Source organism: Cydia pomonella, chromosome 19, assembly GCF_033807575.1.
Source record: "Cydia pomonella isolate Wapato2018A chromosome 19, ilCydPomo1, whole genome shotgun sequence".
NCBI classification, from domain to species: domain Eukaryota; kingdom Metazoa; phylum Arthropoda; class Insecta; order Lepidoptera; family Tortricidae; genus Cydia; species Cydia pomonella.
The window spans coordinates 12,223,404-12,239,006 of record NC_084721.1 but is presented as its reverse complement, the minus strand read 5'-3'; the positions used below and the strand labels follow the sequence as shown (position 1 = coordinate 12,239,006).

Sequence of the window (15,603 nt, the reverse complement as noted above, 5' to 3'; positions counted from 1 at the left end):
CATTGGTTGCCCGAATCAAGTTGCTTCTATCAATTGTACGACATCCAAACGATATCTAAATGAGAACTTATCTAAAAAAGAACTTACCGTTATCGTATTTCATTTTTTGAATCAGGCCGTAAGTCACGCTCACATAACTTCAGCGAACAGTGACCCAAATTTCCATGACCAATCGCCTCCCGGGCGAAAACTCAAAAGTGGTTAACGGCTATATATGATGAGCCCTCGTGGACATCACCTGCCGCTCACGAAATACGTAAAAAAAATTGGTCATCGCTTCCCATTTGATACTTTGTTAGATGATAGTTCAGATGTTTAAAAAATCGCCAGCCGGTTGTATCGTGGTGGTAAGAACATCAGCTGGTCGCATAAACATGAAAAAAATAAGCGCTTTACCTTTTTATGATAGTAATAAAAAAATATGAAATTTTGCATGTAGCATTCCATCAGGCGTTCCAAATAAACGGTTACGCAATTTACACATTACGCATACTTTGCGGACTTAAAATGGTAAGGCGCGTATTCTTTACATGTTTATGTCATCAACTGACGGTCTTTCCACCGCCATACAACCGGCTGACTGTTTTTTAATTCATGATAGCATCTAAACTATCATCTGACAAAGTATCAGACGGGATGCGATGACTGACGTATATGTTCCTGGCCCGCGGTCTATTACAAAGAGCTGCGTCGTGCATTGTTAACGCTAAAACGTACCCGTGTAAGAATGCCTTATTTCTACACAACTATCAATAACTAACGTCGTTATTCGTACAAGTGTGAACATGTCGCCATTCAAAGTTGTTGGTTGCAGAATGCCGAGGCGTCGTACGACTTCAGCAGTAACGACCCGTACCCATACCCGCGGTACACGGACGATTGGTTCAATAGGTGAGTTATTGTAATTTTAATTTTATGGTGGTAGTATGAAAGTCGGTAATGTGATATTTATTGCTGTATATTAGGCGAAAATACCAGCTCAGATTAGAAGATTTTAGGTAAATACCTCCGTCACGCTGACGGCGGTGGCTTCTTAAATTAGTGCGATAAGGACTGCAGCTGGGGCGAAAAACCCGGAGTAAAAATCTCAGAAATCGAGGTTTCGTTCTCGACATTTTCTTCCTCTAAAACCTAACCAATCTCATTTTGGGAACGGATTGAGAAAGAAATTATCTGTGCCTGACTTTTTTGATTTTTGCGACTATTGATTTCGATTTTATATGCTAGGCGTCTGATTACGGCGCATTACTTGTGAGGGATCTAGATTTTATAAAAACCAGAATATCAAAAAAGCAAAACGTACAGACACAGGTAATAGTAATATGTAATGATTGAGTTTCTGCAGAATTGTTAATCTAAATCTCATAACGAATCAGAAACGAATAGAGATAGCTAAATTTGTTTTAGGAACGGAGTTCAATTTTAGTGATAAATGTGAGAAATTGTTGTTTTTGATTCTCTAAAAACAGCCAAAAAAAATTCTTATAAGGCTTATAATTTAAATTCAGTAATTTTTAGAATGGGCAACGAATTTCTCAAAAATTCTTCAAATTATTGATTCAAAATTCGAGTTTCAGACATTTTTCCAGAATTAGATCTATTTTGCTATTTGAATTCTTTAGACGAGTTTTATGAATATTTATGATGCTGTAATAATATTCGACTCAACTCAACCAATTATTTTTGTTCCATTAGATTGATTGAAGGTTCGCCGTACTTTTAAATTATAATATAGTTAAATTGCTAGAAATTAATCAGTCTGCCTTATAAATTGCAACAAATTGCTGACTTTGGTATCATTTCAGAATACCCAACATTTTATTTCGAATAAGTAATATACATGCTATATATTATAATAAATAAGAAACATTGAATTTAATCCATCGTGAGACATACTAACATTAAACTAATTTTACGGTTTAAACACATTAAACTCACGTCACAAACAAGTCGCGCGAGTGACTAAAAACACGTGAACCTTAAAATTAGTCTTAAATAAGAAACATAATGTAAATATCTGGATTTAGTTATTGAATGTATCAAACCCTTTGTTACACTCGCAATTGATTTAAAAAAAAAAACTCATTTAAAAGTAGGTGCGAGTGCGACCTTATACGACGATACAGCTGTACTCCGAGTCTCCGATAGGCGAAAGATGGGTCCTGTGACATTTCGAATGACATTACTTGTAGTGATGCCAAATTATCGATAAATTTACTTTTGTAGGCCAGTGGTTGTATTCGCCGTGTTGTGAAGGTTCGCCGTACTTTTAAATTATAATATAGTTAAATTGCTAGAAATTAATCAGTCTGCCTTATAAATTGCAACAAATTGCTGACTTTGGTATCATTTCAGAATACCCAACATTTTATTTCGAATAAGTAATATACATGCTATATATTATAATAAATAAGAAACATTGAATTTAATCCATCGTGAGACATACTAACATTAAACTAATTTTACGGTTTAAACACATTAAACTCACGTCACAAACAAGTCGCGCGAGTGACTAAAAACACGTGAACCTTAAAATTAGTCTTAAATAAGAAACATAATGTAAATATCTGGATTTAGTTATTGAATGTATCAAACCCTTTGTTACACTCGCAATTGATTTAAAAAAAAAAAACTCATTTAAAAGTAGGTGCGAGTGCGACCTTATACGACGATACAGCTGTACTCCGAGTCTCCGATAGGCGAAAGATGGGTCCTGTGACATTTCGAATGACATTACTTGTAGTGATGCCAAATTATCGATAAATTTACTTTTGTAGGCCAGTGGTTGTATTGTATAAACAGCCAAGTCAGTGAAAACGTTATATTAGCCATTATGTTATTTTTAATGGCAAATAATAATAATAAAAAACAGCTCGTGTCACTAATTTGGGCCGGATTAACGTCATCTGTGACTTCATAAACACAGTTAGTGTTGCTAGAAATAATATTATGACTTAGCTCAAAATATTTACTTTATTTATATACAAGACATAAAAATATCAACTACTTAGATTTATTTAAAAATTATATTATTTTAATCTACTCATATCTATTATCGAAATTATTTTATCGATACACCACTTCTCTAGTCGACACTGACCAACGAAGTAACTTTTATAAGACGTAGCCACGCGAGTACATATCAGATTATTTCAACAAATTTTGAACAAAACTACATCACATGCTATTAACATTGCTTAAACGTCGAGTTTCTAAATGAAAACATGTCTTATAATTTGTTTTAGTCGTATAAAAATATTGGTGTGACAAGACGTCATTACAAGGTTAAAAGGTGGATTTTTAAAACGTCATTCGAAGTGTCACTGATCGTGGTATAAACCCATTACGTAAGGCGTAATTTTTTTTACTTTTGGCTACATAAATACGTCACATTAACTTTACCAACCTTCATATTGATGTTGAAATATAAAACTATCTACTCGTACTACTTACTATATTAACGTATCAAATTCACAAAACAAATGTTTATATTTCAATTTATCTAAATGGGATCATAAACACTGTCTGCAAATATTATTTTCGTTTTTTATCTGTGCTTTGTAAACCAAATAAAAAGTTTCTCGCTTAAACTTATTACATAAAAATAACTGGAGAAGAAAAATCCCATTGTTTTGCGTTAAATAGTTGTTTTGTTTTATAATAGCTTTCACAAAGCGTGATATTTTATTTTAATTAGTCTTTTGTTTTGCTTTTATGCGCCCTTGAGTGGAAAGTTAATTGAATAGGTAGGCAAAAGCTGGCCACAATTATAATTATTTAAATGCTCTTTTTGGCATACGTATTAAAAGGATATTATTCTTAGGTCAATGATCGTCGTTAAACCAAGTGCATTCGTATTGTACAAAATTGTACCGCTTTTTGCCATAAATTTAATTAGCAATCTTGAGGATTTTCACTTAGGACTTCAGCAATTGGAATCCTGGTTTTGATTTTCGCTCGATGGAAAAAAAAATCACGAACATAGGTCTAAAACGCACTTAAAATAATTGTAACAATTTATGAACAAAGCTAAAAATTGAAGAAAATTGCTTCTAAAAATGCGCAATTTTAGTATCGAGACAACTTAGCGATGACTTTTTATTTTTTAAAACTTACAATAAATTTAAATTCAAAAGCATGATATCCGCTTTTTGTACTGTAAGATTTTTTTCTTTTATGCAATAAAGATTAAATAATAAATAAATAAAATCCGCGGTCCCGAACGTGGGTACATCCATCCATCCATTCATTGACCGTAAGTATGAGAGAAGAACATGAACCTATGATACCTTAATAAAAACTGATGCTGCAAACACGAGTAGTTCCTGGACCGACAGCAAGTACACCTGCTCCATAATATAAAAAAACTTTCTTTATCTTTCTGAAGAAAACACAACATGAAAATAGAAGTAAAACTTTATCCTTACCACCTTTTTAGCTCAACTATCAGTCATGTGCCGTGCCGTCACATATGTACAGTCGCAATCAGATACATCGGAGCGGCCGAGGTGCTCAAAAATATCTGAACACGCACTCTAGCGCCTTGACTATAGAGGCGTGTTCAGATATTTGTGAGCACCTTGGCCGCTGCGATATATCTGATGGCGACAATGCGTTAGGTACCTGATTTGACAAGTCTTTACACAAGAAATAGAGATAGATGGTTCAGAAAAGGTATTACGAAATTTGGTACATCAATTAACTGAGTAATCTTAGGGGCGGTTTGGAAAAGTATGAACTTTGACCTTTACCGCGACTAACAACCACTCCGTAAAATTAGTCTCTTTAATCCTCCAGTTATTAAAACTTTGGATTACCCGTCAGCACTTAGACTGCTGTCTGTGTAGATTTATTATTACGTATACTATAAGAATTTTAATACCTATGTTTTTTAGTTTTATCTTCTGAAGGTGATGTTCAGACGTTTACTGCAGCTAACTATATTACTGCAGTGGCAGCATGGTTTCATTTTTATCACCTGTCACTATGCCCGTCACTTTCCCACTTACATACTTGTTAGAACGTGACAGGCATTGTGAACAATGATAAAATTGATAAAAAGATTGAAGAATTGAACGTGATATTTTACATTTATCAAGCAAATTATAAATATAGTGGCGGTATCAAAGCCGCTGCAGTAATGTCGCAACAGTAATGCAGTTGATATCCGAATGTTACCTTAATACTATAAAGTGCTAAAATCAAGCAGCGCCTGATAAAGTTCGTGTCATCCACGATGACGCGCAGAGTTGTCAAATCTAACCTTTGATAATACGATGATACGAGTCAAGGCACAAGTCATGTTTTTTACCGACAGTAACTACACTTTTCTAAGTATTTACCTACTTACTGTTATTCTAATTGTAGTATAAGACAATCCTTATTAGAGCTATAATTTTATTTCATTAGTGTTGTTATTATTTTCATTTTTATTTTATTTTGACGATCATGATAGAAATTCTTATATTTTTGAGATGAATGTAAATTTATTATATAATTGTCTTTCATGAAATAAATCATCTAATCTAATCTAATCGTACAAAAATTTCATGCCGGGAGTGTTTTGTTTCACCCAGCCAAGCTGTTTTAAAATAACTATATATTTATGTACATATAAAAAAATATACTCCCATTCGAAGATTAAGAGATAAGGTTTTCATTACAAATATTTTTGTGACAAGCAAGCTTAAGCTTAAAAATAAAAACTGAAGGTATCTAAAAAAGTAGAAAGTCTCGCCTTACTTTTGTGTTGCATCACTGTCGGCCACGACCAAAACTGACCATTTTGGGGTCGTAAATCCGGTTTCAAATTCTTAGTAATTTTAAATGTTTAGTTCGTTAACTTTAAATACCAGTGGGATTCGACGCTAAATTAAGTTGGCGCTACCTTTTGCTTTTCAGCGATACCCTGACCTATCGTCCCTATCTTATCTTAATTGGAGTAGTTTCATGAGTTTTCATTTGATAGGATTAGTTTAAACATATGTTTTTTTTTTTCATTTGATAGGATTAGTTTTAACATATAGGGTTTTCTTTTATGTCATACTGAGCAACATTTACTATGATACCAACGTCGTAATCGCTAAAACAAAATTTGTAGAGTACAATTTTTCCGTAATTTCCTTTAGTTTTACCTCACATAATCTGGTTTAGGATTCAATAAACATCCTGTATACCGTCAAGGTTTGAAAGTCTAGCGCTACTATAAGTAAGTTTCGGAATTAGGCAGGAAGTTTGAGCGTAGGAGGGGAAAGAAAAACTATTTAGGAAAATCCCTACAAAATTGGGAAAGACCTTGAATGCCTCAGAACAATTTTTTAGCTAGCTCCGCTCCGCGGCTGTGGCGCGGTCGCATTTTTACCGCTTGTTACTATGCCTGTCATTTCGAAAAGACATACTTGCACAAAGGCACGGTTAGAGTAGTTACAAAATTCATTTTAAAATATAAAGGAGAAGAAAATTAAGTTTCGTAAAATGTACCTACTTTACTTCCCACTGGGTAATTGTACTCCTACAAATTTATGTATGAAAATTATATCACAGCCTAATATCAGTGTTTACTTTAAATTGGCACATATATCAACATACCTACTACAATAATAATTTAATAATTAACAACAACGATAAATTTTGAACTGAAGCGAATTTTGCAGTAAAGTAGGCACATTTTACGGTTGCAATTTTGTTTGATTATCTTTTTTAAGACAATTATACATTTACAAGCAAAACTTGGAACAGTCACTAGTTCCTGAGAAAAGATCGATGATTGGGTTTATCGATATAGAAACTCCCTACCTGTTATTACATTTTGCTCCCAACAATTCCTTGTCTAGATGTGAAATTGTAATTGTAATGTAATTATGAATATACACAACTTTCTCTTAGTTATATAAGTGGTTACAACACGTGTCTTGGCAAGGCAATTTACTAAACTTTTAAAGCAAACACAGTCGATCTATATGTGCACTTACGTAATTCAGTTACCGATAACTAATATGTAAGTATCGGCAAGGAAAGGCACGTGTATTGACCATTTATACATATACTTAGGTAAAGGCATTTGGGATTTGGGATCGGGCCAATTTCCGAACCCCTCTTGTACAATGACAGGAGCCTAAATGTGCAATTTTTATTGAACATTTTTTGAAAAGTATTCTCATAACTAACGCATCTTGGTGTATACTTACAATTAGTAATACACTAATGATTACTGCAATAATATAGTCGGAACAATTAAAACCGACCATCTATGTTCCGCGATTTGTATCCCTTTTTACTGTTACTGAGCTAACGAAGGAGATACGAGTATACTGTTGTTTCACCGTCAGGATTCAATAAAACTGGTGCTTAGGTACGTGTAGCTAAAATACTGTTGAGGCCTAGGCTCCTTTCTAGGTAATGTAGGGGTGCCTAAGTGGATCTTAAATTTTTTTTAATACTACGTCGGTGGCCAACAAGCATGCGGCCCGCCTGATGGTAAGCAGTCTCCGTAGCCTATGTACGCCTGCAACTTCAGAATAGTTACATGCACGTTGCCGATCCTAGCATTCCCCCACCTCGTTGAGCTCTGGCAACCTATGGAGACTTGTTAATTAAAGTTGTGTACAAAAATTTTATTTTATAAAATTAGAATTAAATTACAGCACAACGTTGTCGCTCAATATATTTTAGAGGATTGCCGTTGGCTGCTGTCGGCGGATGTTATATACTGGGACGTTCGTTGCCGATCTTCAAATTTCGGAAGTCATCAGCCGTCCGTGACGTCAATAAGATGCGTTCTGAACAAGTACGATCCACTCCCATTTACTAACGTGACCGAGCAAATATATGCGATGTGTGGATGTTTTACCATTAGAATTTTATTAAAAGTACTGGTTTTCCACAGCCATGGCACGAGGTGCGCCGGAGAGGTGGCCGCGGCGCGCGACAACGGCGTCTGCGGCGTCGGCGTCGCGTACCACTCTAAAGTTGCCGGTAAGTGGTTTATGAGAGCGTAGACGTCTAGTCAACTCTATGACTGCTACTTGAAGCAACGTTGGCGCAACTGCGCAGCAAAAACGGCATATGCAGCGTCGGCGTCACGTACGAATCTAAAGTTGCCGGTAAGTGGTTTAAGAGAGACCCGCACTAGCGTCTCCCGATCGTCGGCGTCTAGTCAATTCTATGGCTGCTGCTCAACGCAACATTGGTGCAACTGCGCAGCGACACCGTTTTCCATTCTCCTCAGCCACGGCACTAGATATACCGAAGAGGTTGCCGCGGCGCGACAATAGCGTCTGTGGCGTTAATTGGCTTAAACTTACCGGTAAGTGGTTTAAAGGGTCTCTGATTTTCGATATGTGCTACGTATAGTCAGCATCAATAGTAGCGGATGAAACAACGCGCCAAAAGTATCTGATTTTCCGGATAATTTTTCCAAATACAGATAAAACTCTAAAATTTTCGTTCAACAGTATAAATTTTATAGTCTTAATTGTTCTACATATAGAACCATCACATTTTGTTAAGCTGTTACAGAATGGTAGATACTTTTGAAACCTTGTTTGATCCTCTACTTTTGATGCTGACTGTACATTGTTACATGGATATTGATGTGCCGTCGGGAAATTTTCAGAATTTTTTCCTCATACACGCTCGTCGGTTTAGGATGCTCTTGACCTGGCCCTTCTTCAGGATTTCCCCGATTTGATCAGAGAAAGTCCGCCGAGGTCTACCCCTTCCAGCTCCCTCTTCTACTTCTCCCTTATACACTTTCTTTGTTAACCTTCTTTCACTCATTCTTTCCACGTGTCCAAACCATCTCAACATACCTTTCTCAATTTTTGTCACTACATCTTCGTTCAGTCCACACTTTTCCCTTATCACACTGTTCCTAATTCTATCTTGTAATTTTACACCACACACACTTCTCAACGCTCTCATTTCCACTGCATTCACTTGACTCTGATGTTTCTTCTGCCATACCCAACTTTCGCTACCATACATAAGTGTAGGCACCAGCACCCCTCTATGCACAGCCAACCATGCTTTTTGCGACACCTTCTGGGTGCTCATAAAAGCGTTGAGTGCCCCATTCACACGATTTCCAGCATTCACTCTCCTTTCAATATCTTCATCATGTTTACCGTCCCTAGTGAACAAGGTTCCCAGATACACAAACTCTTTCACTTGTTCAACTCTTTCTTGACCAATCAAAACTTCACAGTTTGTCATACTTTCTCCCTTTTCAAATACCATTACTTTCGTCTTGCTCACATTTATTTTCATTCCTTTCCTTTCAAAAGATCTATGCATTCTAGTAACCATCTCCTGCAATTCTTTACCCGATGACGCCAGCAATACCAGGTCATCAGCGTAAAGAAGACATTTGACGAGTAAACCTTTCATTCTCAGCCCACATTCATCATTTCTCAAATCATGCATACTACTGTCCATGAATAGATTAAACAGCCACGGTGACACTACACATCCTTGCCTCTTCTCACTCTTTATCACTCTTCCATATTAGTGCTAAAGAATGGCATATTCGCATCCTGTACCTATGGAAACATGTCAAGTTTCTACAAACGTAACGCGCGTGCGAGGACCATCCTAGTCATAACTATGTTGTTAGGAAAATAAGCCAAATCATTTTGAACATCACTCGCTCACTAAGCTTCTGCTGCTGACTTTACGTACGTAACAAGATTCCTAATTTCAGCTTCTGTTCTATTTCTTTACCTTCTCCTGAAACAATAATAACGTCATTTTTCCTCATCACGTTTATTGATTAGAGATCTCAAACACCTCGAGTCCTGCGGCCTCGTAAAGAGATTAAACACTGATCAAGTTGATTGCTAATATCTCCTACATTCCGACCACGTTGATTGCTCAGAAGTTTTCTTTGAATAATCCGTTCCGATGAGACCACTGGAATTGAATTGGAAATGGTTCGTTTGTGATAAAGCGGTCCTTTTAGAATAAATTAGAGATCAGTGGCAGAAAAGTAGCTGCTGGTCTCATGTAACAATTTGCATTGGAAATATGTTTTAATAAATTGGGAAATGATTTTGATATGAACCTTTTGTGTATTTCTAATTCATTTTTGGCTTAGAGCTTTGAAAAATAAGTGAAACACATTTCTATCTAAGTAATATCCTACAGTACTTTAATCGATTTATGCACACTGTGGATGATGTAAAGATAACGGTGCGGCCGGACAAGAAGGGATTCGGCAAATATTCGTCTCGTTCATTTTCCTTGGGTAGCGAGAAACACCATCACGAATATTCGCCAAATCCCGATATTTGTGGCCGCACCCTATGATTATATTTCAGACACGCTAGCTCCAGTTTTTTCACTTAACCTAAGAGTGTGTACCAAAACATTCGAACTAAGAAACAGTCACGAAGATTTTGACTTTAATTTACTTTCTCAACAAAATCAATCCTCCCTAAAACTAATAGAAACTGTAACCGTGTCTGTGAACATTCTGTAATTACCACCTGAATCTGGTCTGCTGACTCGAAATTGGCCCTTATTCCCCGGTGATTGGGGCCAGATTACCACACATTACCCTCGCTCCGCTGGCCCGTATGATTGGCACGTTTGGTCTCGGCCCGCGTCACCGAACGTTACGACTCTTTGTTGGAATCGGCCATATTTTTAGATGAGATTCCAGTTTAGGAGCTTTTTCAGAAGTTTTACTTCATATTCGTTTGGAGAGTTATCATTTATTATATTTTTTAAGCGAGCTTATTGCCTAGGTACCTATCTAGAGTGCATTGTTAATTAGTAGAAATACGCCTATTGAGGAACGACGAACGTTACGATCCTCAGTATTGAGGGATCGAATGAAGAAGATGAAGAAATACTACCCATATTACTACTCAAAACCCGCAATAGTGGAATTATTTTGGTACAGACGGTTGGATTTTGGCAAGGTGTGGAACGCCTCCAAAAAGTTAAAAATGTTCTCACAAATTTACAATGAATAAAAGAAACGGAAAATTTCGTTCCCGTGTAAAAAATGAAAATCATCTTCATGTGACCAATTTCGCAACGTTTAAAACTTTCCATCGGCATACATAATTATCATGCAAGGAAATATTCTTTTAAGAATTCTCATTTTGCTGTTGAGAGAGCTTTTGTGTTTGTCCTTTTTCTTGTTTGCCTTATGTGGTTACGTGGAAATGAAAAAAGTTTTGCCATTAAAGTACCTACTTCGCGTTCATCGTATCTGAAGTACCCACTTCAGCTTTCCACGGCGTTCTCCATGTTAAATAAATATGCTGGTCATCTTCGAAAACCTTAATTCCGACTATTAACTTTTTTGTTGACCTTTATATTTTTGGCCGAATAGACATGGCTTACATTTTCCAGGCTTATTTCGTTTTAGGTAGGGGGCTTAGCCCTACGTCCCCCTTTATTTAATTTTCGGCTTTTCCACTGTAAAAGTTTATGTAGCGTTTTAGTTAAATAGTATTTAGTGACTAAAGCGAGTCTTTTAACCTATCCATTTCGAGTCCTTTCTGGCCTGAAAGTTTTTGTACACACCGTGGCTACACACTAAAAATAAACTATGATAAATCTAATTTCGGTTGTTAGATGTTATTATTAGAAATGGTTCTTATATACCTATATATTTCGCTTGAATGGCATTTTGTTAAAATAAATCATCGGTATTCCAAATATATTTACCAGGTACCTAAAACAAAACATATGGCTTATAAAAAATTGCTAATCGGTTTCGATCAAGTGAATATAGGATTTTTTTTCGAAACGTCGATAAGTTACCAAAAATGCTAAGGTACTCTATTACTCTTATGTAACTTCGTTGATTGAACTATACAACGTCAGAGGCAATAATTTGTATACATATTCGGTATAGAAATGTTTGCCTTCAAAGTTGTATAGTTAATAGTACATCAACGAATACATGTCATCATTGGTCACAGCATCTTGACAGATGATTGTTGCAGCGACAGGTTATTAAGAAGAAGAAGAAGAGGTCCGTGCGCCGTCGGAGATCGGAGGTGCGGCACATCTTTTCCTGTGACTGTAAAGCCCAATCGCAGCACGGCACTTTCTGCCACAAAGATCGCAGGTGAAGCGCGAATCTGTTGATGGTTCCTGTGCAGTCCGAAGTCTTTTCTGCTTTAAATCATCGAGCCAGACTTCATCATGCTTCGCTATGCCGTCATGTAGAAGGTTACGCCATTCCCCTCTTTTAAGGGTTTCCGTTTCCCAGGTGTTCGGGTCGATACCGAAGGACAACATGTCCCGCTTGCAGGAATCCTTAAAGCGAAGCTTTGGGCGTCCGACTGGTCTTTTGGCGTATGCAATTTCACTCAACATCACTGCCCGGGGAAGTCTATCTGGATCCATACGTAGAACATGGCCTAGTCACCGCAACCTTCGCTGTTTTAGAGTGGCAGTGATGCTGCAACAGTCGACAAGGTCGAGAATCCTTCCGTTTGTCATACGATCCTTCCAAGTGACTCCGAGAATCGTACGTAGGCAGCGCATGTGGAAGGCATTTAAGCGACGCTCTTGTTTGGATTAGGTGGTCCACGTTTCAGATGCGTACAGGAGGATGCTTAGGACGCATGTTTTGTAAACAAGAATATTGGTAGAGAGTTTCAGCTTGTTGTTATTCCAGACTCGAGCCTGAAGCTCTCCAAAGTTGGCCGCAGCTCTACCTATCCGTGTATCAATCTCTCGATCATTGCACAACTTGCTGGTGGTAGTCGATCCAAGATAACAAAAGTTCTCGACCACTTCAAGAGTATCATCACCAAGCATGATACTGGGTATATGATACGTGCCTAGAGCGAGAACGACGGTCTGGAAAATATTGCCTTTGATGTCACTAACAGGCCCTACCTAGGTTTCACCACGCTTCAATTCGCACGCTTCGCTTTAAAATTCAAAAATTTATTCTGCAAGTAGGCCTCAAGGGCTCTTTTACAAGTCAATACAACATTTATAGTAACATCATATAGTGACATGAAAAATACATAACAACATTTTATAAATACAACAGCCAATACCTGGGTAAACATTACATTATAATAATCTTAAAATAAATAATTACTACAATACAATAGAGATGTATAGTCTCTAAAAACACATTAAATCTGGAGATGTAAAAGGTCCCCAATGTCAGAGTACTAATACTAATAAAATTTGGAGGTGTAAAGTCTCTCCAAGTGTCAAAATAAAATTTATACTAAATAAATAAACTAGCAGTCTCATAAACTAATGCTACATTCTGTACATAACTAGTATGTACCAAGTCAAGTACATACATACTATTGTAAATTGCTAGTCCAACAAGTAAACATGTCAGGTACTATCGTTACCTACCAACCCAGAAATGTACAGATGGCGTACCGCGAAAAACGAAAATCGATATTTAGTTAATATCTGCCTCTATCACACGAATATGTAAGAGCGATAGAGAGACAGGTAAAGAAATTTCAATTATCGCGATATGCCCTCAGGAAATGGTTACTGTTAGGTGACAATTTTATCGTGAAGTTAGTGAAATAGGCACTGGTTAGGGTTTTAAATTTGATATTCACTAATTTTCAATCATACCTACCGACAACAACGAATTATTCGATTTCTGAAGTCCTCTGCATTATTTAATTAATTCGCTCTATTATTAAGGTTCGTTACGATTTGAACGAGATTGAATTACAATTCTGGGACTACGCTTTTTTCTGTTACTGACGTCAGGATTGTCGTTACGAAACAAATCTTCCGCTTCGTAAAGAAGGAAGTACCTATCCCTCGAGAATTCGCATTTTCTTAGATAAAAATAGCGTCTTACTTACCTATTTACTGTTGAAACACTTACAACCATATCAACGAAAATAAAGCTCCTAATTATGGACTTTATATATGGACTAAGAACAGTCAGATGCAGAGATAAGTGACGTCCCATATTTAAAAGTTTAAAACACATAAGTCTCGATTTCGTGGCAGCAATAGGTATTCCATACAAATTCCAATATTTGTCAAGTTCCAAAACTTTTCAAAAGTTGAAATGGCCATATCAAATGAAGGCATAGTACATTAAATACCCAAACAGGTGATCAGCCCGCGTAGCCAACGTGCATATCGTTCACGCTCCGTGGCGAACGAAAGTCAACTGTCACAGTCGCACTAATATGGAAGAGTGATAGAGAGAGATGACTACGCTGCACTACGGAGCGTTAACGATTGTAACGTTGGCTACGCGGCCTGTACTTATTATTCTAATGTTGGGTACTTTCGGCAGAAAATACTCTTCTATTTTTTAACCAAAAAAAAGGCGACATCTTTTCAACTGTTTTTACTTTTTAATGTGAAAATAAAATTGCTACTGTAAAATATTTCTATTATATTTATATTTCTTGCACCATTTTTGAGAAAAGCACTATATATAACTCGGCTGGAAGGCTACTTTACTTGATGGCTTCGGATTAGGGAGTGCAATCTTGCAGCTGAATCATTGATTCCGGTATTTGCAAGATTTAAGAGATCCAATCTTGCAAGATTCGCAAATCTACATATACCTACTAAATGTATTTTTAATATTCTATTAAAACTGAGTTAAGTATTGTTTCAGAGACGAAATAATGCATATTACGCACAGGGTGAAATTTTATCCGCCAGCCATACTCTGCATAGTGACTTTGTAGGTCATATTGAACAACTTTTACTATAGGACCAATGCTGAAATTGCGAAAAAAAAAAAATGGGCTGTCCCAATTTGGAATGTATGAAACACAACATATTTTTTTTTTCGCGAGATCGGCATTGGTCATATAGTTAAAGTTGTTCAGTATGATCTATAAAGTCACTATGCAGAGTATGGCTGGTAGTTAAATTTCACATTGTGTAATATGGTTGATAAGTGGCACTAGACTTTTAAATTAGTCAGGATTAACGCATTAGTGCTGCGCGCGTTCATAGAATCCCTAACATCTTGCACCAAAACCACATCTCAAATGCGTCAATTCTACTCCTAGTAATCGCTTTCAGAGTTCAGGTTTCCGAACCATACAAGAATATAGAAAAGGGCGCGCATTAGCTTGGTTTCGGTTGCTTTGGTTGTTTCCTCTGTTTCGCCAGATCTTCTCTAACTTTACTGCGGCTTTTGCGAGTTGAGCTTTTCTGATCACCTCCCGGTCACAGTCGTCGTCCGCGGTAATCACAATCAGCGATCCGAGGTAAATGAAGTCCTGTACGGTATCCAGATCTGATAGTTTTCCAGTTCAGTTTAACGGGTCTGTCCTTTGCACAAACATCAGCTAGGTCGTGGATTTATTAATAAGGAGACCGTATTACGCGCTCTTTTTTCGAACCCTCTGCAGAAGCACGACAAGCTAAGATGAAGTTCTAAATTTACTTCCGACGTTTCGAGGACGGTGTTGTCTCCGTGGTCTCGGAGGCGATTAATACGCGATTAAGTTCCGTTCTATAATTTAATAAAGTTAAGATTAGTTTGTGCCTATTAGTAGGTTCATCTGGAAAGCGTAGATTATTGATGAGAAGCTCGCCTATCCGTTTGCCTCCATTCCAATCCCCCAAGACCCATGATGTGTCCGCCTATGGGATTGCGAGAGAATACAT

The 15,603-nt window shown here is 37.0% G+C and overlaps 1 protein-coding gene across 1 annotated transcript in view; it reads left to right on the top strand.

Annotated features, from left to right (window-relative positions):
• Window positions 1-15,603, top strand: part of LOC133528444 (neuroendocrine convertase 2) — a 140,515-nt gene that overhangs the window by 95,967 nt on the left and 28,945 nt on the right. Inside the window, exons 5-6 of the mRNA XM_061865834.1 lie at window positions 815-891; window positions 7,886-7,974. Coding sequence (XP_061721818.1) covers window positions 815-891; window positions 7,886-7,974 — 166 coding nt within the window. The remainder of the gene's footprint in view (window positions 1-814; window positions 892-7,885; window positions 7,975-15,603) is intronic.